Source organism: Myotis nattereri (genome assembly GCF_964212035.1).
Source record: "Myotis nattereri genome assembly, chromosome: 14".
Classification (NCBI taxonomy): Eukaryota; Metazoa; Chordata; class Mammalia; order Chiroptera; family Vespertilionidae; genus Myotis; species Myotis nattereri.
Genome location: NC_138089.1, coordinates 29,070,314 through 29,097,800, shown reverse-complemented (window position 1 = coordinate 29,097,800; position 27,487 = coordinate 29,070,314). Strand labels below are relative to the sequence as shown.

The window sequence follows — 27,487 nt, the reverse complement described above, 5'->3', positions numbered from 1 at the left end:
GTGTCATGGCCGCTCTACTGACAGCGTCAGTGCAGAGGGTCTGTTGTGGTCAGAGGTGCGAGCCTGAAGCCCAGGCACGAAGCCGTAGCGAAGGTGTGGGCTTGGTCTGCCTTTGCGTGTCCATCTACCATTGCCCCCACCCCCCATCGTTTGCATCTTGGTAGGGAGAACATCTCCAAGATCAAAAGCCCCCACAAGTCAAAAGAGTATGTTAGAGTGGCACTTGAGGTACGGCGGTGGGCCGTGGTAAAGTTCAGAGAAGGGGCCTTGGCTGCACCAGAATTTGGAATTACACAGCTGAAGAGCCCCTTGGGCAAAATTGTGCATCTGAACAGATTCCAGCAGGGCGAGATCTGGGAGCCCATGGTTGCCGAGGAGTGTTCTCCGCCTGCTTCTCAGGGCAGAGCCATCCTGGGATCCTAAAACCCAATGTGGAAAGGAATTCTCTCCCCCGCCCCCCCCCCCCCCCCCTGCTAGCAGCATCCCCCCAGATGGGCAGGAAGAGGGCAGCTTAAGTTATTCCCACAGCGCCCTGGAGTTCATCCACCTGGTTAGCCCCTTTCGTCACCTCCTCTTTCTAAACGGTGAGGGACTGAGCGGGGAGAGGGGAAGTGACTTGTCCAAGGTTGCGCCCTCACCTCGGCTCCTCCGTGCTCTCATCTAGAAAATGGGTGGTAGAGAAGGTTAAGATGAGGTGTGTTCAGCACCCAGCACAGTGCTTAGCATAGACCACAGTAAGCGCCAGTCCCTTCCTCACCCTGCCTCCACCTCCCCTCATAGAGGTCAGTCTTTCAGGAAGTTTCTATGGAGCACTGGCCCCAAGGCAGGAGAATAGAATCAAAGCAAAAAATAGTTTCAGGCTGCATCTGTGGCCAGTTGAAGACGTGACTTGTCAAAGGTCCCCCTAGCCTGCCCCTAGAGACAACCTCCTCCTTAGCAGCCTAGGCCCCTAAGGGGCAGGCGTGACTCCCAGAACAATAGCGGGGTCTGGGCGAGCCCCAGGAGCCAAGACAAAGCAGAGTGAGGCTCCACTGCCGGCCTCGTCTACCACCAGCCGTGGCCTCAGCTCCGACCACAGACCAGGGTCACAGCCACCTGGTCCAGGAAGGTGCCGGGCGACCGACCCTCGCACAGGAGGTACAGTCCAAGGACCCAAAGGAGGGACAGTGCACGTGCCTGAGGCTGTGCCTCTCCATCGCTGCCTCCAGGGCAGCTCTTCCATCCAGAGCTTAGGAATAAAGCAGGGGTGCCAGCCAGAGCAGACCCAGTTTTGGGTCTCAGCTCTGCCCCCCACGAGCAGCCTGACTGGGCAAATCCGTTTCCCCTCTCTGAGCTTCATTTTCCCCTCGTGTGAAATAAGTTAGCAATGCCCTTCTCCCCCTGCCCCCAACACACAGGGTGCCTCAGCACTGGGCACCGGCCCATGGCCCCACCTGCCCACGCCTTCACCCCCAAGGAAGCTCAGGGCAGCAGGAGGCTCGCCCATCTCTCTCCTGCCTCGAGGGCCACCCACTCCCCACGGTCACTGGAGAACGAGGAAGTGCTATCCTTGCAAGTTTCCAGGGCGATTGGGCCACAGGGCATTTGGGTCGAGGGCTCAGAGGAGCTGCTGAGGTTTGCCAGCAAGAGTGGAAAACTACCATGTCCCGTGGCAAGGCCTGCTGGGCCATCGCCAGAGGGCAACTGGCAGCGGTTGGCACCAGCCTCTCCCACCAGGATCCCGGGGGAGTCACGGAAAAGTTGAGAGAAGGGCTCTCAGGGGCAAAGTCTGCAGAACAAGGGTGGCTGTGAAGAGGAGCCGAGGGGAGGCTGTGAGCAGGGGAGTCTGTCCTGTTCTGGATTTGGGGGAAAATGCTAACAAACACAAGACACAGGCCCTGCCTCTGCCACCCACCAGCTCTGCCACCCCAGGCAGCCAGGGTGACCTCTCCAAGCCTCAGCCTCCTCACCTGGGAAGTGCAGGGCACAATAGCACCTACCTTTCAAGCTGGGAGGACTGCAGGCGTTAGCACGCATCAAGCTCTCAGCACAGGGCCTGGCACACAGTAAGAACTACTCAGTGCTTGTTAAACAAACTACATACAGGAAAACAAGGGAAGCCACCCCATCCCCCGTGGTGTCCCGTGTCCCTGACACAAAGCCCTCTGGCCGCGCCTGGACGCCCAGCCCAGTGGAGCGCGGCTGGCTTTGAAGTAGCTGCCCTCTGGGGAGGGCCTGCTGTCAGCAGCTATTGTCCACCGGGTGTGGCCCACCGCAGCCAGAGGTGGGAACTGGTCAGGGGCCTGTGCGCAGGAAGGGAGGAGCCGTGCTGGTTTTCTTCTTTCACCCCTTCGGGGTTTCCTGCCCTGCTCCCACCCTCCATTCCGCCTGCTTGTCCTTGGGACATAGGGCTCTCTGCCTCAGGAGAAGAAAGTATGTGTGGCTGGGGAAACTGAGGCAGGAGTATGCCCACCGCCCTATGGGATCATCAGGAGAGTACTCCCAGCTCAGGTTTCTTGAGGGCTGACTGCATGCCAAGCGTTAGGCACCATAAGCACTCTCAACTCCCTCTAGACACCTGGGAGGTAAGGCCCAGCTGGGCAAAGGGGGTACCAACCCCAGTCTGGGTGATCCCAAGCTGACACCCTCGGCCACTCCCTCCCCCCCCCCCACCCCCGGAGGGAACCTCGGAGCTCACCTGGTCTGAGTGCACCCCACTTCACAGGTGGGGCAGTGGAGCCAGGGAGGGACAGTGACTTGTCTGTCCTGCAGTGAGCCCGCCCCAAGCCCTCGACCTAACCCTAACCCTGCCCCGGGCCTTGGGGAGGATGGCCTGAACTGCCAGGCGTGGAGGCTTTTCACTGCTCTGCGTTGTCACCCGGAGGCAGGCTCTGGGGGCGCATCCACTCTGCCACTTAAGTGCTGCCTGACAAGAGATGGGCTGACTCTCTCTGGGCCTCAGTTTCCTTGCCTTCAGCGTGGGGCTAGTAATAAAACCTACCTCGTCGCCAAAACCGGTTTGGCTCAGTGGCTAGAGCGTCGGCCTGCGGACTGAAAGGTCCCAGGTTCGATTCCGGTCAAGGGCATGTACCTGGGTTGCGGGCACATCCCCAGTGGGGGGTGTGCAGGAGGCGGCTGATCGATGTTTCTCTCTCATCGATGTTTCTAACTATCTCTCTCCCTTCCTCTCTGTAAAAAATCAATAAAATATATTTTAAAAAAAATAAAAAAAAAAATAAAACCTACCTCGAAGGGTTCGTGCAGGACCAACTGCATATAGAAGTTGCCACACTCGGAATAGTGCCAGGCATACAGTAAGCACTGCATAAATGCTGCCTGGTGGCACTGACCACGGACAGCTGAATCAGACAGGCCCTGAGCTTCCTTTTTGCCCTTTTCCAAAGCCCCTTTCTGGTTGTTTTTACACAAAAGAATGGTTGCTGCCTGAGAATTCAGCTTCGTGGGGGGTTCCTGTGCCAGCCGGGCGAGGCCGGGGGCTCTGTCACCCTCTGTCAGTGTCTGTTCCCTTCCTGGACCCCAGCACTGCCTCTTGCCCCCAACGCCAGGGCACTCCGTCCGGTCCTCAGTCTTAGTTTCCTCACCTGTAAAACGGGTGCCTTGGCTGTGTGGTGGTTCCTCCCTCGTCTCTAGGCCCCCAAGGCCCTTGGAGGGAGCTGGGGGCTCCGTGACCCAATCTTAGGGCTCTGAGTGCAGATCCTGAGCTCTGCAGATGACCTGAGTGAGTCTCTGAGCCCTGTGAGCCTCCGTTTCCCCCTGTCAACAGGTAGCCGGTGTATCAGTTTGGGGGGCATGGTGAGCATGATGTGGCCTTGTGCGTGGGGAGTCCTAGCTCAGCCAATGCCCTGCTGGAAATGCAGCCACACACCTTTGAGCTCCTTCCCATCATAAACGCTGCCTCGAGTCTCCTCACTGTGAGGAAAAAGATGGGGGAATCTGCTAGAAGCGGGGCCACAGGATGTTTGGAGACCAGTGCTCTCGGGACAGGAGAAGGAGAGAAAGTAGGGCAGGCCCTTGGGGATGGGTCATCCCTGGTGCACACCTTGCATCGACTGGGCCTGTCTAGGATGTGCAGTGAGACTCAGGGAAGGCTGTGGACCTCCCGTATCTCCAAGGAAGTGGAGGGTCTTCCCCATCCTCGCTGAACGGCCTTAAAGGCCTCGTTTCCTTCCCAGGGGTTCCCTTGTGCTTCCTGCAAAATCATAACGTTAATAACAGGCCCCATTTCTCGAGGACCCAAGTGCCAGGCACTCTTGGTTATGCCAGAAGCGTCATCCTATTGAATCCTCGCCTCCCCTCTTGGTGATGATCTTGTTTCTCTTATCTCCAATTGACACATGAGGTAACAGGCCCAGAGAGGTTAAGCATGATGCCCAAGGTCACATGGCAAGTGAGGGGAGAGAGCTGGATTTGAACCCGCACTTCTCTGATTCTTAACCATGAGTCATACTGATAGTTGTAAATGTTAGCTAATATGAACTAATTGCCATGTGCCAACCACTGGGCTAAGCCTTTTTCATACACACTTGTTTGTTTACTCTTATTTTGCATTTTCTATCTCTACCCTCTTCAAATGTGAGGGCAGGGATTTGTTCTCTGTCTTGTCCACCACTCTGTTTCCAAATATAATTATTTAGTCAATGTTTATAGGATTTTTTAAAATATATTTTTATTGATTTTTTTTACAGAGAGGAAGGGAAAGGGATAGAGAGTTAGAAACATTGATCAGCTGCCTCCGATACCCCCCCCCCCCCCCCCGGGGATGTGCCCGCAACCAAGGTACATGCCCTTAACCGGAATTGAACCCGGGACCCTTTAGTCCACAGGCCGACACTTTATCCACTGAGCCAAACCGGTTAGGGCAGGATTTTTTTTTTTTAATAGACTCTCAGTAAATCTATGAGGTAAGTCCCTAACACCCAGGTTACAGGTGAGGCATCTGTGGCCCAGAGAGGTTAAGCAATGTGCCCAAGGTCACACAGCAGATGAAATGACAAGCGTGGCCACAGAATCCCTGCCTCGGAAAAGATGCTCTAATTTAACAGTGACAGGAGGTGCCCCAGGCCCCCCCTGAACCCCTCCTTTCCCTGCAGGTTGTCTACTTCACGGCCACTTTCCCGTTTGCTATGCTGCTGGTGCTGCTGGTTCGTGGGCTGACGCTGCCTGGGGCAGGCGCAGGCATCAAGTTCTACCTGTACCCTGATATCAGTCGCCTCAAGGACCCACAGGTACTGCAGGGCAGCCCGTCCTCCCTCCTTCCTGGGCCGTGGTGCTGGGTGCACAAATCTAGCCAAACCCCCTAGTACTTTTCCACTGGGCGGGGGCAGGCAGTTCACAGCGCCCGTGGGCTTTTCCAGCTGTGTGTGTATCTTTGTCGAGGACTCCTGAGGCAGGCCAATTATAGAGTCTTCTTCAGGCGCTGCGCCAGGGAGGAGAGAGAAGGCTTTCTGAGCTAGTCTCTCCTTGGACCTGGCCTCCGCCTACACCAGCCAAGAGGGCTGCCTGGTGGGGGTGGGAGAGCTGCTGGCTTCCGTGGCCAAGGACGGAATTCAGAGTTGGTGACCTCTTAGAAACCTGAGGGATCAGTACTGAATGTTCACCTCTTGGCACTCAGCCACGTGACCACAGCGGGGTTGGAGAAAACCCTGGGAGATTTTATGGGCCTGTTGAAGGATCTTTTTGTTCCCAGGATCCTCAGCCTTCAGGTTGCTGCTCTGGGTCTCTTCCCCACTCTCTTCTCGCCCTGGGAGGTAGATGGGAGGGAGGTGGCCAGCATCAGAGGACAGCGTGGAAGGCAGCTTTGAGGCCATAAGGAAAACTGCCTAATGAGCGTTCTGGAGAGCAGCTTTGCCTGCATTAACCATTAGGGGATTCTTCTCCATTCCAACTCAGGGGCCCCAGACAATAACAATTACAGTAATGACAGCAGACTTGACTTACCAGGCTGCCACTGGTAGTGGACTGTTCTTTGAACCTGCAAAATAGCTCTGTGGGGAGGGCCGTGGAGCCCATTTTACAGATATGCAAACTGAGGCTTCAGGAGTCACATTAACTTGCCCATAATTCCATGGTTGGGATCCAGATCCATCTATTTTACAAGCCCAGTTTCTTCAACTTCTGGGGTTCCTTGCAGCTCAATGTTGTCTTGAAAGGCACCTTGGATTTCAGCACAGAGACTCCAATTGCAGTTGAGAATCTGCACATTTTCAGGTGCAGTCCTCAGTGACCAGGTGGCCAGGGACCCACACTGCCTCCTCCAGGAGGACAGGTCTAATGGCTCTTTCTCTCTGTCCTTGCCACCCACCCCCTTAACCCCCATAGGTCTGGATTGATGCTGGGACCCAGATATTCTTCTCCTATGCCATCTGCCTGGGAGCCATGACCTCACTGGGGAGCTACAACAAGTACAAGTACAACTCGTACAGGCAAGTGTTGTGCCAGCGGGCCTGGTGGACCTTAGAAATGATGATGATGTTTAAAGAAAAAAGAGAAGTAGGGAGCGTGGCTTCCTTGTGTTGTGAATTAACTTGCTCCCTGACATATGTGTAACTTAGGGACTGTATGCTGCTGGGATGCCTGAACAGTGGTACCAGTTTTGTGTCTGGCTTCGCAATTTTTTCCATCCTGGGCTTCATGGCACAAGAGCAAGGGGTGGACATTGCTGATGTGGCTGAGTCAGGTATGGTGGTATCGGTGGCAGTGGTGGTGGGCACTGCCACCTAGTGTGTAAGATGAGTACTGCAGGCATGAAGCCAGACCCCAGGGCCTTTGGAGGGGGGGGACGAGCCTGGTTTCCAAAACGGACCCCCCCCCCCCCACCAAGATGTCCCCCAAGTATCAAAGAGTACAAAAGCTAAATTTTAAACACGTTCCTTGCGATTTGGCCCAAGGGGTGGTAGAAACATGGGTTTGGTTACATTGGGAAATATTTAGCTACTTCCGTGTACTCTTTCCCCCTCCCCTTCCTTCCCCAGCAAACTCCTGGTTTCCGAAACAGAAACCACTTTCCTAACTCAGGCCCAAGTCAGCCACCGATCGGCATTCCATCATCACCTTCTCAGCTTTGGTTTCTGTATTTTGCACTTTGCTCCCAGCGCGCTCCCTCTAAGCAAACCCATTCATTCATTCCACTGATGTTTATTGATTTATTGAGTCTCTACTCTGTGTCAGGCACCACCGTAGGCTTGGGGTGGGGAGAGACACCGGGCGTGGCAGGCCGCCCGCTGGGACAGGACAGATCTGATTTTGGGGGGGGTGTTGTGGGGACACTGTCACGCTCTGGGCTCCCCAGGACACTCCCCTAGAAACACAGACTTCACAGCCTGGGGTCTTAAGCTGGGATCCTGGGGCTCCAGCAGGACAGTGTGGGAATCTGAGAATCATGAGGTCCTCAGTTGCTAGAATCCTAGAGTCTCAGAACCACCGTATCTCAGGTGCCTAAGTTCTAGGCCTGGCCATGATGCACTAAGTCCTGGACCTGCAGCTTTAAAACTGCAGTGGCTTCGGCTCCCAGGATCCTCACGTCCACCTCTCTGGCTTCTCTGCCCTTGTCCAGTCCTGCCCAATCCACTGGAAAGGTGGCCATCCATGGCCTGCAGGTTTTGTTATTTTACACACCTCCCTCTGCTCCGCTCGATCTCCTCATTTCTCATGACCTCTGTGGGGCCTCTTGGAGGCTGGCGGGGGCCCTGGGCTGAGGTGCCTCAAGCCCTGAGGAGAGTGTAAGGTTCTGACACCAGGGACCACCACAGACCAGGGGCAGGCACAGCTGGAGTCCCTGCCAAGGTGTCACCCTTGCCCGTAAGACACGAGTTGGGGGGGGGGGGGTGTCAAGGGTACCTCAGCGTTGTGCAGTCAGATGTCTGCTGCACAGATGAGACCAACAGCCTGAGAGCCTTGGGTTCATCAGGGTTAGAGCTGGGGTCTCTAGGACAGGGCCCCTCTGATATGAGAGTGTCCTTCCTCCCCGGCCCCCGCCCCCCCCCCCACCACACACGTGACAACCTCTGCCCCTTCCTGTATAAGACTACCTCTGGGCTCCCCGGACCTCTCTGAGCCCCTGGGGCCTGCTTTCCTCCTCACTTGCAAAGATGCTGCCCTGCCCCATCCTCACACCCACACGTGCAGGCCAATGTATTTCTCCACTGACCCCGGCTCCAAATCAGACCTTCAGCCGTCATTTTCCTGCCCTGAGAAGCCCCCAAGGCAGGCCCGAGACAATGCAGAAATATCCACACCACCCGTGAGCTGACAGAGTGGTGAAGGAGGTAGCCACCTCCTTCACAGACGGCTTTTCTCCCCGGTCAAGGGCTCGCAAACTGATTCGATGGGTTGGGAATGGCCAGGAGCACAGAGTGAACTGGTAGTGGGAGATACGTGTCGATACGTGAGACAGCTCTGTGGGCAGCGAGGCCCTCTGATGTGTGTGCACACCCTGTCGACCTAAGCGGTGTCTTCCTCCCGTCCACTTCCGAGACATTGGCGCTTACTCCCCACGGTGATGTCTGAACACCAAGGCGATTATTTCTCTAATAAGCTTTTAACAAGCACCATATTGAGCCAAGTACATTTGAACGAGATCATTATTTAGCCGAACGGAGTGCAAATGAAATGTAGAGAGGCGCGTTCTCCGCCAACAGGGGCCTGCAGAGCGCTCGGAGCGGCCGCCGTCTCTCACAGGGACGTCTCTCTCTAGAGTTCGCCGCGCGCTTTAGAGCGGCGCCCGGACCGCTCCCAGAGGCTGGCTTGAGAAAGGCAAAACTGAAATACAGAAACGAGCGCGTTGAGAACCTTCACAGGCCCCGGAGGGTGGGGGGACGAGGGGGGCGGTCCCATTTTACATCTGTCTCAAAGTGGGCTGGACTTGACTCCTCACGCAGAGCTGACGTGTTGGGGGGCCCAGGGCCCCAGCCTAGGTGGGAGCATGGCTTCCTGGTCCAACTTGGGCTTTGGGGTTAAGTACGAGCACCCTTTCCACCATCTCTTAGGTGCTAGTTTTCTAGCCGCCTGAGGACACTGGGTCAGCGTCGGGTTTTCCTCGAGTTGAGTGGACTCTGCATTGTAAAAGGGCTCGCCCTTGAACGCCACATTTGTGTTTAATGCTGTGGGATGTGGTTTCTGGCTCCAATTTGTTTCACAGTTTTTTTCCCATCCTTAAACCATTCATGTGGTTCTGATATCTGCTTAAATACCCCGCCTCCAGCCCTCTTTGTTGTTTCACATCTCTTTTCTTGACCTTTTTTTTTTTTTTTTTAGTTGTGGATTTTACTTTTTCTCCCGTCTCGTGGACCCACAGGTCTCAGTTACAACCCAGTTCCTCCCCATGCATCTTCTCTCAGGTCGGCTGGAGACGGAGACATTTCTCACGTCTTCAGAACGTGTCCAGTCATAAAGGCACCCCCTGAGCGGATGGGGCTCCTGTCCCAAGCCCTGCCACCAGATTCCGTCGGGGTCCCTCTTTAGAAACCGGAAGCCCTCTGCGAGGGGCGCAGTGTCAGCATCTGAGAGTCTGAACACGGGACGGCTCCTTGGGAGCCATTTATGTGACCTGCCCTCCCTTCTCCGGGAGGGCACCTGAGTACCGGAGAGGGCCTGTGGTGATGTAAAGAGCAGATGGAGGAGCCAGTGGGACGAGGACTTGAATATAGGCCGGGGGTCTCCCAGGCCTGGCGGCCTGCCCGCCTGCCGCACGCACCCCTCCCTCCCTTCAGCGCTGGGCCTGGGCTCTGACGGTGCTCAGGTGGGTGCACAGAGACACCCCTGAGGAGACCTTGGCCCTGCAGGGCATGGTTCTCTGTTCTTTTTCCTTTCCACTCACGCAGTGTTTCAGTAGAAGCCTTTTCTTTGCAGACGGGGATTTGGGAGTCAGGTACCCAGGACTTCCCCCCTTGCTTCCTTCCAGCACATGTTGGCATGGTTGCTCTGGTTGGGGGAGGGCGAACCTTTTCCAAGCTGGCAGAGCGAGTCCAGGCTCAGCCCCGTTTCCCACCCAAATAGCCAGTGTCCGCCCGGATGCTGGTGTGTGAGGAGGCCTCTGGTGCTGCCGCTTAGGAGACAGATGCTAAAACAGGGCCCTGCCTGAGCGCCCGTGCGTCCCGCCCAAAGTGAGACAGGCCTGGTCTCTCTCCCGGGCAGGACCTCAGGCCGGCTCCTCCCTGCGTTTGGGTTTGGGAGACCCGCCTTAGACCAATGTGTCTTTGTGTGCGCTCTGGTGCTGCGGGTCTCCGTGCTGATGTGTCTCCCCCTCTGCCCCTCCCCGTCTTCTCTTCCCCTTAGGTCCCGGCCTGGCCTTCATTGCCTACCCAAAAGCTGTGACTATGATGCCGCTGCCCACTTTTTGGTCCATTCTCTTTTTTATTATGCTTCTCTTGCTTGGACTGGATAGCCAGGTATGTACCGATGGAGGGGCTGGCCCCAGGGCGGGACTGCCCAGGGGGAACCTGGTTCTGGAAAAGCCTCCTTTGCCATGTGTGAGGTGGTTACACCCTTTCCACCCTCACATCAGACCTGCTACCCCTTCGGCCAGCAAGGGTTCCTCTGGGAACCCGGAGTGGGAAAGTTCTCAGGGCCGCAGAAGCAGGACATCTGCCCCAAAGCTCAAGTTTTTTACCTCAGCAAGGGGAAATGGACAACCAAGGGTGTGGTTAAACAAAGCCCTAGGTGGGAACTAAAAGGGCAAGGCCGGCCAGAAACGGTGCGCTCCGTGGAGAGGCTGGGCAGGGCGGGGCCCAGGGTAGATAAGGCACAAGGGCAATACAGGGAAGGGGCAAGCGTCTCTGCTTAGAGCACAGGTGGTCCCTGCCCGGCCAGCACTGAGGGTCCTGAGTGGGGCTGCGGAAGCTCACCACACCCTTCTGTGCTTCCTGGAGCACAGGAGTCAGGGAGCTGGTCCCCACAGTGAAACCCTAGTCCTCCAGTGCCTCCTAAACAGCCGAGTTCGGGGAGCCTCCCTCAAACCACCCTGTCCTCCGGAGGTTCTGGCTCCTGCCCTCCGGAGGCCGAACTGCACCCAGGCTGCTTCCTGCACTTCCTAACCCCCACAGCCCCTCCCCCCAGGGCTCAGGCCGCCACCTAGTGCTCAGTGAGCACCAGCCAGGGCCTGCATCTGCCTTGGGAGTCACACAGTTCTAAGCCCCCCAAGCTGCTGTGTGATGGTGGGCACATTTCCTCCTCCTCTGAGCCTCACTTTCCTCCTCTGGTAAATGGGAGTGATCGTATCTCCATTGCCTTGTATGAAGCACCAGGTACCATGCCTGGTGCAGAGCAGTCAGTGGTGCTGGGAGGATGCATAACATGAGCTCTCGGTCACCTGTCCCTGGAGATATGTGTATTTTCACAGGGGTCTTCTCAAGAGCACAGGTGTGACTCCGGAAGTGGGAAGCTGTGGTGTGCGGGGCAGGCTGGTCCTGTGCCCAGGCTAGTTAGAATCTTGCATGTGGTGTCTGCCACCCAAGGGCCAGCACCTGAGGGCAGTCACAGACAGCAGACATTTTGCAGCCTCCTGTGTGGTCTGCGGGTCTGACTGCCTCATGAAGGTTGTTGGTCATCTGAGAGCCAGTGAGAGGTGGGGTGTGGCCAGTTCAGGAGAGGGTATTGCCGCCCACTCCGAGGGCAGCAGCATAAAGCCAGTGCCCAGGGCGGGTCCCCGGAAACTCAGAGGAAAGTCTTAGAAGGTCCCGCAGAGCAGAGGAGGCTGTCCACCAGCAAGGTCAAGAACAGAGCCAAGGATTTGGCAGACAAGGGAGCAGGATTAGCAGAAAAGACAGAATGAAAACATTTGGGGGATTGAAAACAAAATGCTCCCACAGTTGTTGATGGGCTTGAGCTGTGTAAACAGCAGGAGGGCTCCATTAATCATCCCTAGTTAATGAGTTTGGCCTTCGGAGGCCCCAAGCAAATGGCTTTTATAACTTTTTCCAGACCTCTGAGTGAAAGCAAAAAACAAAAATAGAGACAGGTTAATAAATGATGAGGCCTGACATCACCATGGGCCCAAAATAGGCCTCTTGGGCTACGGAAACTGCTTCCTGAGCAAGCGGAGGTGGTTTTATTCATTAGATTTTCTCTGAGCTCGCCCCACCGTGACCGAGGCACTAAGGGACCCTCAGTGAGCTCTCGAAGCCAGCCTCAGAGGGAGGCTTACAGCGTGGAGCTCTGCTGAGAGCCCTTACATGACCTGCCTGCTGTACCAGCAAGGAATGTGGTGGGCTTATGCCTGGGGAGCTGGGTGGGGCCTGGTGTCTCCAGTCCAGGGGCGTAGGTTGGCACCCCTCCTTTGCACCATGCACTCTGTGAACTCGGGGACATGACCACCTCACACACCACCAGCACTGACAGGGTCAGAGCACTGCCCTTTGAGGTGCTCACACGGGCCAGGCTTCATGCCACGCTTTCTGTGTGCATGTGTGTGTGGTAAAATACACAGAACATAAAGTTGCTCATCTTCACCATTTTGAAGTGTGCAGTTCAGTGGCATTAAGTACATTCACATTGTGCAACCATCACCATCATCCATCTCCAGATTTTTTTTTGTCCCCCGACGGAACTTCTGTTCTCATTAAACACTCACTCCCCACCCTTCCTTTCCCCAGTCTGGCTCCTCCCCCACCCCTACATTAGCTCCTTAATCTGCCCAATGTCCGAATCCAGGAAAGCTGAGGCGTAGAGAGATGAGCGCTCCCCCGGAGGCCATGACTTGACCCTGGGCTGCCTGTTCGCAGACCTGCCAGTTTGTTCCTCTTGCCTTCCCTGTGAGTTCTCCCCAAGTAGCTGCCACCCCTGGGAGCGCAGAGACCCACAGGCCACCTTAGTGGGGCCTCTCGCTGATGGAGGAGCTTGACGCTTGCTCATTACAGGAAACGCTCTCTCAGAATTTCTAGCATTTGGGGGCCACTCTCTGGCTTAGGAGCCATCGTACTGCCGAGCGTGTCTTGGTGAGAGGAGTAGGGACGTTGCCCACATGGAGGCAGGAGCCTGTGGATGTCTGGCCTGCCCGAGGGGACACAGTTTATGAACAAACATCACAAGACGAGGGCCGGACCCCCGGTCCCAGGAGTCCCCCCTCTCAGGCCCTGATATGTGTTAAAACCAGTGCATCACCCCATTGCCAGTGCACTCTCATGAGTTCACATCTGTCTCAGCATCCCTGCTGAGCAGGCAAGGCCCTCCCGTTTTACAGAGGGAGAAACTGAGGCTTGAAGAAGTCAGGGTCACATAGCGATTGAGTGTGTGAAGGGGCTGGTGGGGAGGGAGTGAGGAGACGGTGTTCTCCGGCAACGCAGGCCACTTGGAAAAGAGGGGCTTGTGCAAGTCTTGGCCCTGACTCCCATGATCTTCCCGTCTGTAATTTCCCATCTCAAAAAAAAGAGCGAACCTTTGTTTTTAAATTCCTACGGAGGCTAACATTTGAGCTGCAGGTTTGCTATTATTCGGTAGTAATTTAGGTTCAAAACCCCTTCAGCGGACACATCAATGAGAGGCCGAAAAATCAGCGCCTTGTATTTGGGCTCCTTTCAAGAGCCTCTTGGTCCTCTTTTCCCTGAATCCCTGGCAACAAAGAGGCACTTATTTCTCCTGCCCCTTCAGCACATGAAAGGGACCTATTCCTCTTTGTATTCCCTGCTCCTCCGCCATGCGTCCCAGAGGAGTCCGTGGTTGGAGTCGTCGTGTAGGAACATTCCTTCCCAGCAGCCTCTCCCAGAGGAAAGAACAGAACTTAAAGGACTCAGATGGGCCTGAGAGGGGTGTCGGTGGGCAGGGCAGTTTGTCTATGGCCATCAAATGTAAAATGAGGCTCGCAGCCCTTTCATCCTGAAGTTTTACTTGTGCACATGAGCCTCAAGAGAGATGAGTCCTTGCCCAGGTCAGTAGCTGCAGAGGCTGGAAGCAACCTGTTGGCACTGGTTAGGTCTCTGACGACATGTGTCCACGGGATGGAGTTTTAAGCCGCCATTTAAAAAACAAGGCAGCTCTCCATATAATGCTATGGGTCTCCAAGATAAATTCTTAGGTGCAAAGATGGGAAGAATTAGAAAGATTGAGACTCATTCTAGAACATTACCACACATTTGGGATCCCAGGGATGGGGTCCCAGAGTCCAACGAGCCCTGGAATCATGACTGCGTTGAGCTCACACACGTGGGCAAGTAGGTGGGCACACACACATGCAAAATTCTCTGTGGGCTTACGATCCCCAAAGAGTTAAAAAACCACCATGTGGATCTGATGGGGGAAACTGAGGCCCAGACTTGCCCTGCGTTACCCACCCATTTGAGCAACCCCAGGTGCCTGGCCCAGCTGGGCACTCGAGGCCTGGAAATGAGGGGCGCTACCCTTGGCTTCAGAGAGGACCAAGACCACAGTGTGTGGAGGTTGTCTTGTTGACACACTTATGCCAACACACGTGCCAGGGCAGCGGTCAGCATTGGCTTCCAAGGAGCGGTCATTCTTGAGCTGAGTCTTGACTGATGAGGAAAAGGCGTGCTGGTGGCAGGACGAGCCTCAGCAGAGATGCGAGCTGTGGAATACGAGGAGGACTGCGCATGGGCCACTGCAGCCTGACCACAGGCCGAGCCCCAAGGCCGGTTCACACGCTTGCACTTGACCCCACCGGCTGACTGCGGTGCCGCGCTCCTCTCTCCAAGCACAGGGAGGTGCAGGACATCGGCCGCTCAACCTCTCTCTTTTTCCCTCCAGTTTGTTGAAGTTGAAGGACAGATCACATCCTTGGTTGATCTTTACCCATCCTTCCTAAGGAAGGGTTTCCGTCGGGAAATCTTCATCGCCTTGATATGTAGCATCAGCTACCTGCTGGGGCTGACGATGGTGACGGAGGTAGGTGGCTCTCACTTGGCACGGAGGGCCTCCCCTCAGAGGGATCTTGGTGCTCCAAGAACTCAGAGCAGTTTGAGGCCATACCACCTCCCTGGTCCCCCCAACAGCTGGATGAGTGACCAGGATGGGCAATCTAGCCCCACCCAATTCAGGGGTCCTGCCCTGCCCAGGGGCCTACACTGTGGAGGAGAGTCCAGCAGTGGACCCAATCTCCCCCCTTTCTCCTGTTAGCTTGGCAGCCCTGCTGCTCTCTCTCTTCCTCATCCTGGAAGGCCTGGGGGAGGGGGGCCTCAGCTAAAATCCATGTGAACAACAGCTCTGCTCACCCTGACTGTGCAGCGCCCTTCTCAGGCCGGGGGGCGGGGGGGGGGGTGGGGAGGTGGCTCTCCAGCGTAAATACTGTAGGCAGTGCTGACCGAGGCTGGAGGGTGCGCTGTTCAGAGAGTGGGCAGGGTCCAGAGAGGATCTGTTTAAAGTGGGACAAAGAAGCAAGAGAGGAAAGGAGAGGAGTATCTGAGGCAGCAGTGGATCAGCACGTCTAGCAAGAGGTGGGCCAGGGAAGAAAAGATTCTTGTGCTAAATAACATAGGCATGTGAGCTGAGCATAGGCCAGGGCCTGCTCTCTCCAGTCCCTCTCCCCTCCCATCTCCCCATATCCTCCTGCAAAGGGTTGCATTGCCCCCCAAACTCAATTCAGGGTCCCATCACCACTTTTCCTTACTGGAAGCAAAAGTAAACGTATTTTTCTAGAAGTATCTGTAAGAACCCTCCCCCTCAGAAGGTAGATCACAGTCCATACACTGAGCAGCTGGGTGTTCCTCAGGTCTCCTGTTGGCCACGGCTGGTTTAAGTACCTCCTTTGGGAGCAGGCTTCAGGGAACTCGTCATTTTTTGCTAAGGAAGACGTTGCTTTGCTGTACTTTTCCCGTGTGTGTGTGTGTGTGTGTGAGAGAGATTAAATTTGTCAAACATGAAGTGGAGTATCTTTATACACAGGTACTCTGTTATCATAGTCTTTGCCAATTTTTCTTTTGGGTATTATACTTTCTTTTACATTTTCTTATTGATATACCAGAGCTCTTCATATATTAAGGGAATTAGAAACTAAATCAAACTTCTGTTTTTTTCTTCACAGGGTGGCATGTATGTGTTTCAACTCTTTGACTACTATGCAGCTAGCGGTGTATGCCTCTTGTGGGTTGCATTCTTTGAATGTTTCGTTGTTGCCTGGATATATGGTGAGTACCGGTTTTTGCATATCCTCTCCCACGTCTCTCCTTTGAGCCTCACTATTTAGAAGCCTCGGAAACAGAATTCTAAGGGGAATGCATTCTGAGTTGAACATGAAGGCCTTTCCTGCCCTGGACTTTTCATCTGAAGGCGGCCCCTTCCCTATACACATAAATATTGTTGTAGCCACACTACAGATTCTCCCTGTGCTAAAGGTGCAAGGTGTGACTGCATGTTTTGACAAACACATGACTTGGCTGTGCAGGGGGTCTGTCTGTGATAACTCTGGGGCCCGGAATGGTCCACTAGGCCTCCTTGAGGCCTTGGATTGGTCAAAGCAGGTTTTGAGTGGGATATGCCTGAGGTGGCCAAAAAATACAGGATGCCCAGTTACTTTTGAAATAATTTCAGATAAACATCTGCTGGACATGGGTGTATGTGCTGGGACCAGGATCAGGCCCCAGAGACCCCGTCTGGCACTGAGCCCTTGCTCTGCTGCCCCCTGGGTGGATGCTGGCATGGCATCGGGCACCGTGTCACCGTCTGTCTCCCTGTCTCTTGCAGGCGGTGATAACTTGTATGACGGCATTGAGGACATGATCGGCTACCGGCCTGGGCCATGGATGAAGTACAGCTGGGCCGTGGTCACTCCAGTTCTCTGTGTTGTGAGTTTCCTCTTGCCTGGCTGTGGGGAGTAGCCTTTTCTCATCTGCTAAACTGTTTTGCATTCACATCTGCTGAGCGCTGTCCTGGAAGAAGCCTAGCGACAGCCCCACCCGGAAGGAGGTGGGGCAGGTTGCACCAGAAAGTTATCTTGAGATGAGTTTTGAAGGATGAGTAGGAGCTTGTCAGGAAGAGAAGACGGGAAGGGGGTTCCTGGCAAAGGAACCAGCCCATGCAAAGGCAAAGGGTTCTCAGAGAGGAACACATATCGGGGCGCATCGAGGAACTCAGGGATCCGTGAGAGAGCACGTCATCTTTCCCCAAACCCTGCCAGAGCTCGCGAGCCCACTTCCAGCCCCTGGTTACATTAAGCAGCCATTGGATGTCCCAGGGAGAGGTCACAGACATGGGAATGGGGTGCTCCTGTGGCAGGTATGGGTCCCAGGCTGGTACAAAGCTTCCTGGCATTGGGAGAGCCCAGACAGCCACCTCCTGGTACTCCCCTGTCTGTCCCAGCCCCACACAGAAGGACAGGAACAACAGCAGGTGCCCTATGGAAGCATCTGCTGCCTAATGCTTCCTCCCTCCCCCCATCATCAATTCTAATGTAGATGGATTTGCTTTCCCATCAAACACACCATTAGATCGCGAGGATAAGTCGTTTTCACATTGCGGGGCATCCAGGACAACCTGGGGTAGACTCAGAGGCTGCCATTCTGACCAGAGCAGGAGCCGTGGGCCCACCCAGCCCAGCCGTTTGTGGAACAGGGGGTCTCTGCACAGGCTTCGGGGCTCAGAGCTGACCCCACCTTATCCTTCCCACTGTTCATGGACCTCGATGGCCACCGGTCATTTGTTGGGCTGAAAGCTGGGCTTGGACACCCATGTGGGCAAGGCCCAGGTCCACACTTTGTTCCGGGGTCTGGGTCTGGGTCTCAGAGATGGAGATGGGTTGGGAGGGGCGGAAAGACTTTCACCCACGCAGCTGTCACTTATTGTGCACCTGCTGTGTGCGCCTGGAACTTCACCAAGTGCTAGAGAAACTGGGCAACAACACACATACCCCCCGCCCCTCACTGACTCAGGCTGGGTGAGCATGGCATGTGCCGAAGAAGTGATTGCAACCACGTGCTCTCTGGGAAGGAAAAGTATGGGTGCCCGGCTGAGACGGGGAGGGCCTGGGCAGGTGCGGCAGGAGCATGGGAGCTAGATCAGCAGCAGGAAGAGGAGGTGAGGGAAAAGGAGGTCCAGTCAGAGGGACCAGCCTGGCCTCAGGGCCTGAGGCTGAGGAGCAGGAAAGGGTCCAGGGTGGCTGGACTGTAGACGTAGAGGAAGGGGTGGGGGCAGGTGAGAAGGAAGGGACGCAGCTCCTGGTGGCTCCTACCAGGCTGAGGAGCTAGGACCGCGTCCTGAAGGCACAGGGCAGCCACAGAGGGTTTTGAGGTGCCCAGAGCAGTGAGGTGTGACGTGGTCAGATTTGACTGGGGGAGGTCCTTCGGCTGCAGACTGGAGGAGGAGGATGTGAGGCCCCTGGGGTGGGACATGCCTTGGTCTCAGAAGCCACCACCTCCCAATAGCCAGGACCCCCCTGACTGCCCCCATCTTTCCACAGGGATGTTTCATTTTCTCTCTCGTCAAGTACATACCCCTGACCTACAACAAAGTGTACGTGTACCCCACCTGGGCCATCGGGCTGGGCTGGTTTCTGGCCCTGTCCTCCATGGTGTGTGTCCCCTTGGTCATGGTCATCCGCCTCTGCCAGACGGAAGGGCCGTTCCTCGTGGTGAGCACTCGGGGCCCCTCTGAGGTGGGGGGTGGGGAGGCTGAAGGCCAGCCTGCTGGTAATCTGCTGTGTAACCTTGGACACGCCATTTCCCCTGAGTCCTGCACCCCTACCTGCCCCATGGAGGGGTGGGGATTGTGGGCAGAGGGTGCATGGGGGGGGGGGGGGACTGGAACAAAGTACAGTTCCCATGGGAGGAGCTCTGTGGGGACATTCAGAGCAGGGCTGGAGCAGGAGGAGGAATTTGCCACGCAGAGAATTCGAGAAGGGAGGGTATGGGACATGGTGCAAGGAGGCGACAGCCCTTGGGCCGCAGTGGCATGCTCTGGGGGGTGGGTGATGAGGCTGGAGAGGTGGCCGCCTCTTTGGACACCAAGCTCAGAGCTTTGGCTTTATCTTGGGAGCAGTGGGGGCTGCATTTCTGAAGCCCTGAGATAGGAGCCTGGAGCCAGGGAGGGAGCCCAGCCCACCTGATCCCAGAAGCCACCCACCTGTCTGCTGCCGACCTCAGAGGCCACCTCTGTCCCAGTGGAACCTGCAGCTCTCAGGCCTCTGTGCCTGCCAGTCTCCTCCCCCCTCTCCCCACTCCCCCTACCCCCACCCCCGCCTGGCCTCCCACCTCCTCCCAGAAATTCCTCAGACAATACTGTAGATTCCAGGGCACTTTCCAAGAAATCCTTTTCTTAGAATCTCCCTTAACCTTTGGGCTTGGGTGGGCTCCAAGATTGCACTGTTTTGTTCTGGGCTGTTTTTATTGTTATTCTCTTAAAAATCTGGAGCCAGGATGTCCTGGGGCCCTGGCTCCCCTTGGACTGGGTGGGTTTCCTTATGGGCAGGCGAATGGCTTGGAGGTGTTGGGGGGAGAGAGGCCTGGCAGAAAGCGACCAGCCTTCCCCAGGCAAAGGAAGTAAGCTGGGCCGTGCCAGGGAGGAAAGCATGGCGCTCGGCCTGGGGTGTTCCTGCAGCTTCGGCTCCTTGTATTTCCTCAGAGGACACAGGGGAAGACCCCAGTATTCAGCCAGACTGGCCCTTTTATTTGTTAAAGTATTGAAATACTGAGCCCGGGGACATACAGGCAATAGCTACTGCCCCGAGCCCTCCGGGTGTCTCACACACACACACACACACACACACACACACACACACACACACACGAGATCAACCCAGCCCCTCCCCAGGAAGTCCCAGAATGGCCCTACCATCCTGAAACTGAAGGGTTAATTGGAAGCATAGCAGAGGGGCTTGGATGTCTGTTCTGATTGGTCAGTACCCAGAGCAATTACATAGTTCAACCATGGGTGGTGGGACACAAGGACACCCAACAGGTCACTAATTTGTGTCCCTTCAGAGTCTAATTTTATTTATTTTTTTTTATTAAATTTTTTTTAGAGAGAGAAAGAAACATTGATTGGTTGCCTCCTGCACACGCCCCGACCGGGGATCGAACCCACCACCTGGGTATGTGCCCTGACTGGGCATGGAACCCCCCACCTTGTGGGGTACAGAGGACATTCCAACCAACTGAGCCCCACCAGGCAGGACTTCAGAGTCTAATTTTAAAACATCATTCCAACCCCAGTGTAATGGTTTGGTCAGAGTGGGGCTGCTGTAGAAGAGGAGGAAGGGGTGGGTGAGGAATCCACTCCACCCCACACTTGCACCCCTTCCTTCCCTACACACCTAACCCCCTCCTCTGAAGGCAGTTGAACCACCAGCCATCTGCCTTTGCTATGTGTCCCTGGGGCTCCCACCTGCACCGGTTGCCCAGGTATCTGCCCGCCATGACTGTCTCCCCGAGCCAGGTTCTACAGACCCAGGTCTGTCCTGGGAGGAGTCCAGTGGCATCTCAGCCCCCATGTAAACAGCTCGAGTGGCTGTCTGGGGCCTTTGTCTCCTGTCCCTTCTGCCGCGTGCACACCCCACTGTACCAGATGTGCAGAGAGGGGAGCGATGGAAGGGGAGCAGGATGCCCTTCCTGCTGTCATCCCCCCCGTCGCCCTTTACCTGTGGCCTCCACCCGGTTCTTCAGGGACCAGGCAGGCAACCCAGGTGCGGGAAGCCACTGGGGCGGGCCCAGGAGTGACCTGGAGAAGGTGATGGAAAGCTACAGCCGGCAGCAGTCGCTCAGCTCGGCCAGTGGTTACTGAGAGGGGACCTGGGGCCCGCAGTTGCCAGATCTTGCCATTTTTAAAAGAGAAGGTGGAAATCTGGGTTTTCAAATGAAATACCATAGCTTTTAGTAAGCAGCTCTGGAACATCATAAACTGAATGCCTATATAGACAACTTCTTGTTCACAACTGCTCTCTACTTACGTTCCTGAGTGGACACTTGACGGAAGGTGTGGGCGGCTGGGAGGCAGGAGCCCTGAGTCCGGGTCCCAGTTCTGCCATTGGTTCTCTCGGGGTCCTTGGGGGAGGGCTCTTCGCTCACAGATTCCATGAGTGGGCAGCCGGCTGGGAGGATGAAGGGACCTCAAAGAACCTTAGTTCCCGTCTTTGTTTGCTGGTGGATGAAACAGGAGGTACAGAGAGGAGAGTAGTTAGCCAAAGGCCAAACAGCACGCTGGCGGGACCCAGATGGGGTAGAGGGCTGTGGGACAGAGAACCAGACGCCTGACTTCCCGCCCATGCCTGTCCCCTTCCTTCTCCAGAGACTCAAGTACCTGCTGACCCCGAGGGAGCCCAACCGCTGGGCTGTGGATCGAGACGGGGCCGCACTCTACAGCTCCCACTCGACCATGAACGGCACTCTCATGAAGCCCACCCACATCATCGTGGAGACCATGATGTGAGCTCTCTCGGGCCGACGGCTGCTTTCCTGCTGTTTACTAACATTAGATTCTCATAGGACCAGGTTTACAGAGCTTTATATTTGCACTAGGATTTTTTTTTAATTGTCACAGAAAATATTACTGTGTATGTGTGTGTGTGTGTGTGTGTGTGGTGTCGTGTGTGTGTGTATGTGTGTGTGTATTTTGTGTTGATTTGGGGATATTTTGTACAAAAAACAAAAACTAAAACAAAAAAAAATACAACAACCCATGGGCAGAAGTCCGGGGCAAGGCAGAGCTTTCATACTGAATTAGATGTATTTTATGGGAACTGGTAAATTTTTCTTTGTATTTTTTTTTTTTTTACATATAATTATATGTACACTTAGAGATTGTCATACACTTTTACCACTTGAATTGATCTTGCCAGCAATAGATCTCGTTTTCAAAAGCAATTCTTTGGTGCTTGTGTAGCTGGCAGAAAGTTCTGCCCCCTCCCTGCCCCACCCCCAAATAAAACAACGCAGGGTGGAATTTTCCTGGGACAGCCAACCCATTTTAAAGGTGTAGTACCTCCCAGACCTGGTTCAAGTCGAAGCAGGGAGAGGGCCCCACCCGCTGGCCAGGCCCACAGGGGCCTGAGAAAGGAGGGCTGTGAGGAGTCGGCTCAGGACACTTGTAAACAGGAAGAGAGATGCCAAAATGCTGAACCAGCCCCTCAAATAAAGGCGCTGACTGAAAGCTGACAGGTGAGGCCTGATAACAAAAAACAGAACCCCGCCTTTTATTTTGAGGTCAGTGTATTTGGTGAGGGACGAGGGGTGAGCGAGTGGACCAAAGGAAGTGGCCCAGGGTTTGGGTGGCCCGGTGTTGGGGAGGGGTGCTTTCCCCTCATCTCTCCACCCTCATCTCCCAGAGGCCGGGAGAAGCTCCTGGCACCGCTGGTTAAGACCCCAGCCCAGGCCCACGCGGGCTCCTCGCGGGGAGAACCAAGAGCGTCCCGGGGCCTTTAGCGAACGCTCGAATCCAGTAAAGTGCTCTCAGAACTCTTCCTCCCAGTTTAGTCACAAGTGCCACGCTGGGTAGACCCCGGGCGGCCGTAAAACTCCCCCCTCCCCGCCCCCCACAGTTCCTGGTGTCAGATATGCACTACATGGGACCGAGAGGGGGCCCTGGGGTGGGGGGCGTTTTCTAGGAAGTGGGGTTGTTCGGGGGGCTGGCACCCCAGAACTGGCTCGATCAAGAATGGCGTCCTCTCTGAACCAGCAGGGAAGGTACTCACCTTTAACATCCCGGGTGTGGACACACCTCCACCCTGGCCCCCATTTGGACCTAAACTGTGCCATTTTAAAGTCACTTCCAAGTTCAGTCTAAACTAAACCGAAGCGTCACAAACGGCAGTGACTGCCTAGCAGGGGGGTGGAGGGTGGAGATTCAGAGCAGGGGCTCTCTGAATCCTGGAACCCCCTCCCCCAATCCGAGAGAGGGAGGAGGCTTAGCTGTCCCCCTCCCCAGGGGCAGAGGCCACACTGAACCTCTTGTCTTGGTAAACTTTCACATTTCGCTGTTTCCAAAGCATCTGCTCTGCCAAACAACACCTATTCCAGGCCGTTCCGTTCCGACGTGTTCCTGTTTTCCTATGTGTCTGGTTGCTGCTGTGTCTGATTGGACTTTGTTGGTTTCCCCCTCCCCCCTAATTTTACCGAGTAGCAATGTTACCTGTTTTCCTGTCTTATGGAACTTTAGTAAACTAACCACTGTCAGCGATTGGGGACAGGTGATCATGGAGCGAGGGGGGCTTGGCACGCTGTGGCTACCTGGGCACCTGTGGTCATTTCAGGCTACACACATCTCCCCTCTGGGGCTCAGATCCCCAGGGAAAGGCCGCAGGGTGGCAGGCAAATTGCAACATCCTGGAAAGGGCCCGAGGAAGGCCTCTCCTTGTCAGATTCCCAGACCAAATTCCAGACCAAAGACACATGCAGACCAAGTCCCCAGGTGCCAGCTGGGTGGAAGGTCAGCCACGTTCCCCAAGCCCACCCCTCACACCTCCCTGGGCACCCGTCTCCAATCGCGACCCTCGTGTCTGCCCCCCTAGCTCTGGTGTATCCGCAGAACTTGGCTCTATGAGTACAATGTGGAACAACGCGCGGCTTTTCTATGTCTCCACATAAAGGAAACTCCTTGGCACTCAGACTCTGTCCGCCTGTCTCTGGAGAAGGGGCGGTGCTGCGCCCACTCTCGGCCCGGGTGGGTCAGACGTTCTGCTGCCCGCAGAACCTGGAAGGGGTGCGAGGGAGGTGTTTGAAGAGCGTTTAGGATGCAGAAATGGGTGAGGGCCCAGGATAAACTCACCAGGGAGAGGCCTCATCACACTGGGCCTGGGCCATGTTAGCCCCCGCAGGGGGCCACACAGTCAGTGATGGAGAGGCTGGGGGTGGGGGTGGGGGTGGGGGTGCAGGGGGGAGCAGTGAACGCTCTCATAAAATGGGGAAATGGAGGCCTGGAGCGGGGAGGGACTTCGGCCCAGCAAGCGGGGACGGAACCAGTCCAGACCGTGCGCAGTCAGTTCCGGCTGCCGGTCCTCTGAGATGCGCGTGGCGAGTGCAGCTCCTCGGTTCTCCCTGAAGACCAAGGACGAACGAGCCTTTAGGACAAAGGAAACGCTCCGTCCAGTGTCTCCGTCCAGAGACAGGTGAGCAGCACCTCTACCCACTGACCATCCTTGGGCCAACCGGCCCCCACGCTGTGACTCAGGCCTGTGCACCGGTCGCCCTGGCCCTGCACCCGGGGGCCCTCTGTGAGCGAGGCGTCCAGATCCCTGTGGCACATGAGGAGACGGAGGCCCGCAGCAGCCAGTCGCTGCGCAGACGCAGGACCCCAGGCAGGACTCAGAGGAGGCCACTCCCAGGCAGCAGGACGTGGCCTTGGATTCTGATTTCCGGGCGAAACGTACTTCCCTCTCGGTCCCTCCGGTCCCAGCACAGCCCCGGAGACAGTGGTGAAGCATCAGGGGAAAGGCAGCCCCCCTCGGCCTCGCACAGGGCATCTGTCACCAGGTCCCACCTCACCGTGGCCAGTGGCCCAGCCAGCATCTCACACTGCCCCCTGGGTGGGGACGTGCTCTGTGCAGCCAGTGCTGGAGGCAGAGGTGCCTCCCGTCCCCCGACACCGACACCGTGGACAGGCCAGGGGAGGACCGAGAGAAAGCCCCTCTGGGCAGCTAGAGGGCCCAGCCAGACCTCAGACCCACCGTCGGGCGCCTCCAAGCTGGGCCTTCCACACGGATGCTATAAATACCACTGTGCAAAAATGCAACAAGCACAAAGCCACAAAACAAACCCCCATCTCAAAACGAGAGGAATGCGGGCCCTCCCTCTCGGAATGCATCCTGCTGGAATGGGAGCCGCTCCGTTGTTCTCCGTGGGTGTCACTCAGACGTGTTCCGACAAGGCCCCGAAGGATGAAGCGTCTTGTGATACATTTGGCTTCGAACTGAGGCGTTAGCTCCATTTCCCCCCCATTAATTTTCAAATCCTTACCAACTGTGACTCTGTATTTAGCACAAGAGAAAGCTGGGGACGCGGTTTTGCCTCCTTCCAGAAATATGTCTGGCTCATCAGAACTTTTTTTTTTTAACATCAAAATATTTTAAAGATATTTTAAACTTTTGTAAAGAAAAACATCCACCAACAAGAGACTCTTCTGAGGAGGAACATTTGTATTTGAATAAGACCCTTGGTGTGTAATTCAGTCTTGCGATATACAAGCTTTTGTGTATAAATGTTTTATGATCTGAATCCCTGTATTTTGCAGGGTGTTTCCTCTTTTGCTTTCTAGATACATATGTATATCGATATTTTAAATCCATCTTTGCTTTTTTTTTTTTAGAGGAGTTTGTAATCACCTTATAACATGAAAATAAACATTTCCTTTTTAAATCCACCATGTGGGGTTCTATTTTGATGAGGCTGTTCTTTCTTCCACTTGGCAAGTGCTCCACAGTTCCCGAGGGGCTTGCAGGTCCGCCCGGGGTGCTCCTCACAGGTGTTCAAGGTTGGGGGCTCTGAGGTAGAGGCTTCCAGAGGGGACGTGGTTTGCTCAAGGGCACACGGCAAGGCTGTGCAAGAGTCATTCGCACCCAGGCCCACTGACTCCTGGGCTGGGTCTGTCAGTCCTGAGTAAAGCCACCTGCTACACACATAGCCCCGTGCAGCTGGTGTATCTCCCATAGTCTCCCGAGCCTCAGTTTCCCCATCTGGGATAAACCCCCACCCCCTGTAAGGGTTTAGGGGTGATTAGAGGTGATGCTCATAATGTATCAGGCCCTCACCTACCTGCACTGGCTCCGTTTCCTTCTTTCCTGGCCCGGGCTTATCCTGCTGTAAGCCCAGCAATGGGGAGTCGGGAGAGAGCCACTAACTTGAGGTTGCTGCCCTTCCTGCCCACCCAGCCTCCACCCAGCCACCAGGTGCAGTCACTGAAGCCTGACCGCATGCCATCCCATCAGGGCTGTGATTGTCAGTGCAAGAGTGGGGCTGGGTTTGCTGGAAGGTGGGTAAGTGGCAAGTATGCACATGGGACCGCACACTGGGACCTCAGGGGGGAGGCCACTGGGACCACAAAAGGTCAGTGGTTGGCACAGATATCCTCGGCCCTAGGGGTCATAAGCCCGACACTGTTGTAGGTGGGGAAGAGGCCAGGCGGGTTGCTGTTTGGGGCAGCCTTCTAGTCCACTGGTCGCATTACCCTTTGTGAGTGGGAAGGTCAGGGAGCCTGCTGGGTCCTTTCCCCAACTTCCCAGACCAAAGGAATCCCAGTATTTCATGATTTATAGACCATGTTAGAATAAAATATCCCTCTCCCCAATTCTTTGTTCTGGCTATCTGCCTTTCTGTTGGCCCCTGTGCACCTCCCTCCCTCCCCGAGTGTTGTGGCTATATGTCTTGTGTGCAAATCCTGACTCCATTCCTTCTTACCTGTGTGGCCTTGGACAAGTTACTTAACCTCTCTGTGCCGCACTTCCGCATCTGTGATGTTGGCATGGTAACAGAGCCACCTCTGCAAACTGTTGGGAAGATCCAGGGAATTCTTGCAAAGCTCTCAGAACACAGCCAGGCTCTAGGGCTGGTGCTACTGCTCCCGGAAGACCAGCAGAGCCCCGTGCAACCCTGCGGCCGCCAGTGTTCCTAACCCAGCCACACAAATGCAATCGGTGTGGTCCAGCCCCTGCTTCTATCCCCCCGGAAAGGAGGAGCTACTCCATCTGGCGCAGCTGATGGGAAGAAGCTCTTCCGCTGTCCACACAGAGCTGTGGCTCCTCCAGTGGGACCCAGGCTGCCCTCCAGGCCCCTCCCCCACCTAGGCAACAGACCCGTCAATCACTTGTCTCAGTGGCCTGCTCCTCCTGCACAGAAAATAAAATCCATAGTCCCTACCCTACTCATGGTCCCTTCATGTTTAGGCTCTTCGACCTCCAGTCTGGTCTCTAACCCCAGTCCCTTCCGTGTCCCCTTTCTCTTCCTTCGAACCATCAAGCTCATTCCCAACTCAGGGCCTTGGCACCTGCTGTGCCCTCTGCCTGGGACAGGCTTCCTCCATGTTTCCACGGGGCTGACTCATGTCCTTCAGGTCTTGGCACAAAAGTCACCTCTGCATCGAAGCCCTTCCTGATCCCCTGAGCTAAAGGCCCCCACCCAGTCACTATCCCTCTTTCTATTTTGTTTTCATTGCTTTTTATTCCTGAAAAACATATATTTTCACTTGTCAGTTGTCTGTCTTTTGCTAGAATATAAGTTCCATGCAGACAGGACCTCGCCTCTCTCGTTCTTGTTTTTCCCCGGGGGCTAGAATGATGCAGCGTACACAAAGGTTTTTTGAGTGGATGATAATGAATTAATCAAAAGCAGGTGAGATGTCACAAGACCCAAACAGACGCTGACTTGCTAGCCTATGATTTAAAAAAAAGTAGACACCCACTCCAGGTGCACTTACATTATTTTATTTAAAAAAATGCAAATCATCCCAACAGCACCCCACCCCCAACTCCCAAGTCACTGCAGTCCCTGGTGGGACAGACAGATTGACACGGGGTGCAAACACCCCAAATGGCCTTTGCAGTGTAGCCCGTTGGCTTGTAGTGCTTCCCGAGAGCCCTAAGAAACCCCATGTAGAAAAATACTTTACAAGGAATATGCTCTCATCTCAGCCA

General features: G+C 55.3%; 1 protein-coding gene across 1 annotated transcript in view; it reads left to right on the top strand.

Moving 5' to 3' along the window:
* SLC6A6 (solute carrier family 6 member 6) overlaps positions 1 to 23,469 on the top strand; it is a 77,659-nt gene extending 54,190 nt beyond the window's left edge. The window contains exons 7-15 of the mRNA XM_081105676.1: positions 5,091 to 5,225; positions 6,319 to 6,422; positions 6,552 to 6,676; positions 10,273 to 10,385; positions 14,692 to 14,829; positions 15,965 to 16,067; positions 16,624 to 16,724; positions 18,335 to 18,505; positions 21,157 to 23,469. Coding sequence (XP_080961802.1) covers positions 5,091 to 5,225; positions 6,319 to 6,422; positions 6,552 to 6,676; positions 10,273 to 10,385; positions 14,692 to 14,829; positions 15,965 to 16,067; positions 16,624 to 16,724; positions 18,335 to 18,505; positions 21,157 to 21,297 — 1,131 coding nt within the window. The 3' untranslated portion in view covers positions 21,298 to 23,469. The remainder of the gene's footprint in view (positions 1 to 5,090; positions 5,226 to 6,318; positions 6,423 to 6,551; positions 6,677 to 10,272; positions 10,386 to 14,691; positions 14,830 to 15,964; positions 16,068 to 16,623; positions 16,725 to 18,334; positions 18,506 to 21,156) is intronic.
* The last annotated feature ends 4,018 nt before the right edge of the window (positions 23,470 to 27,487 follow it).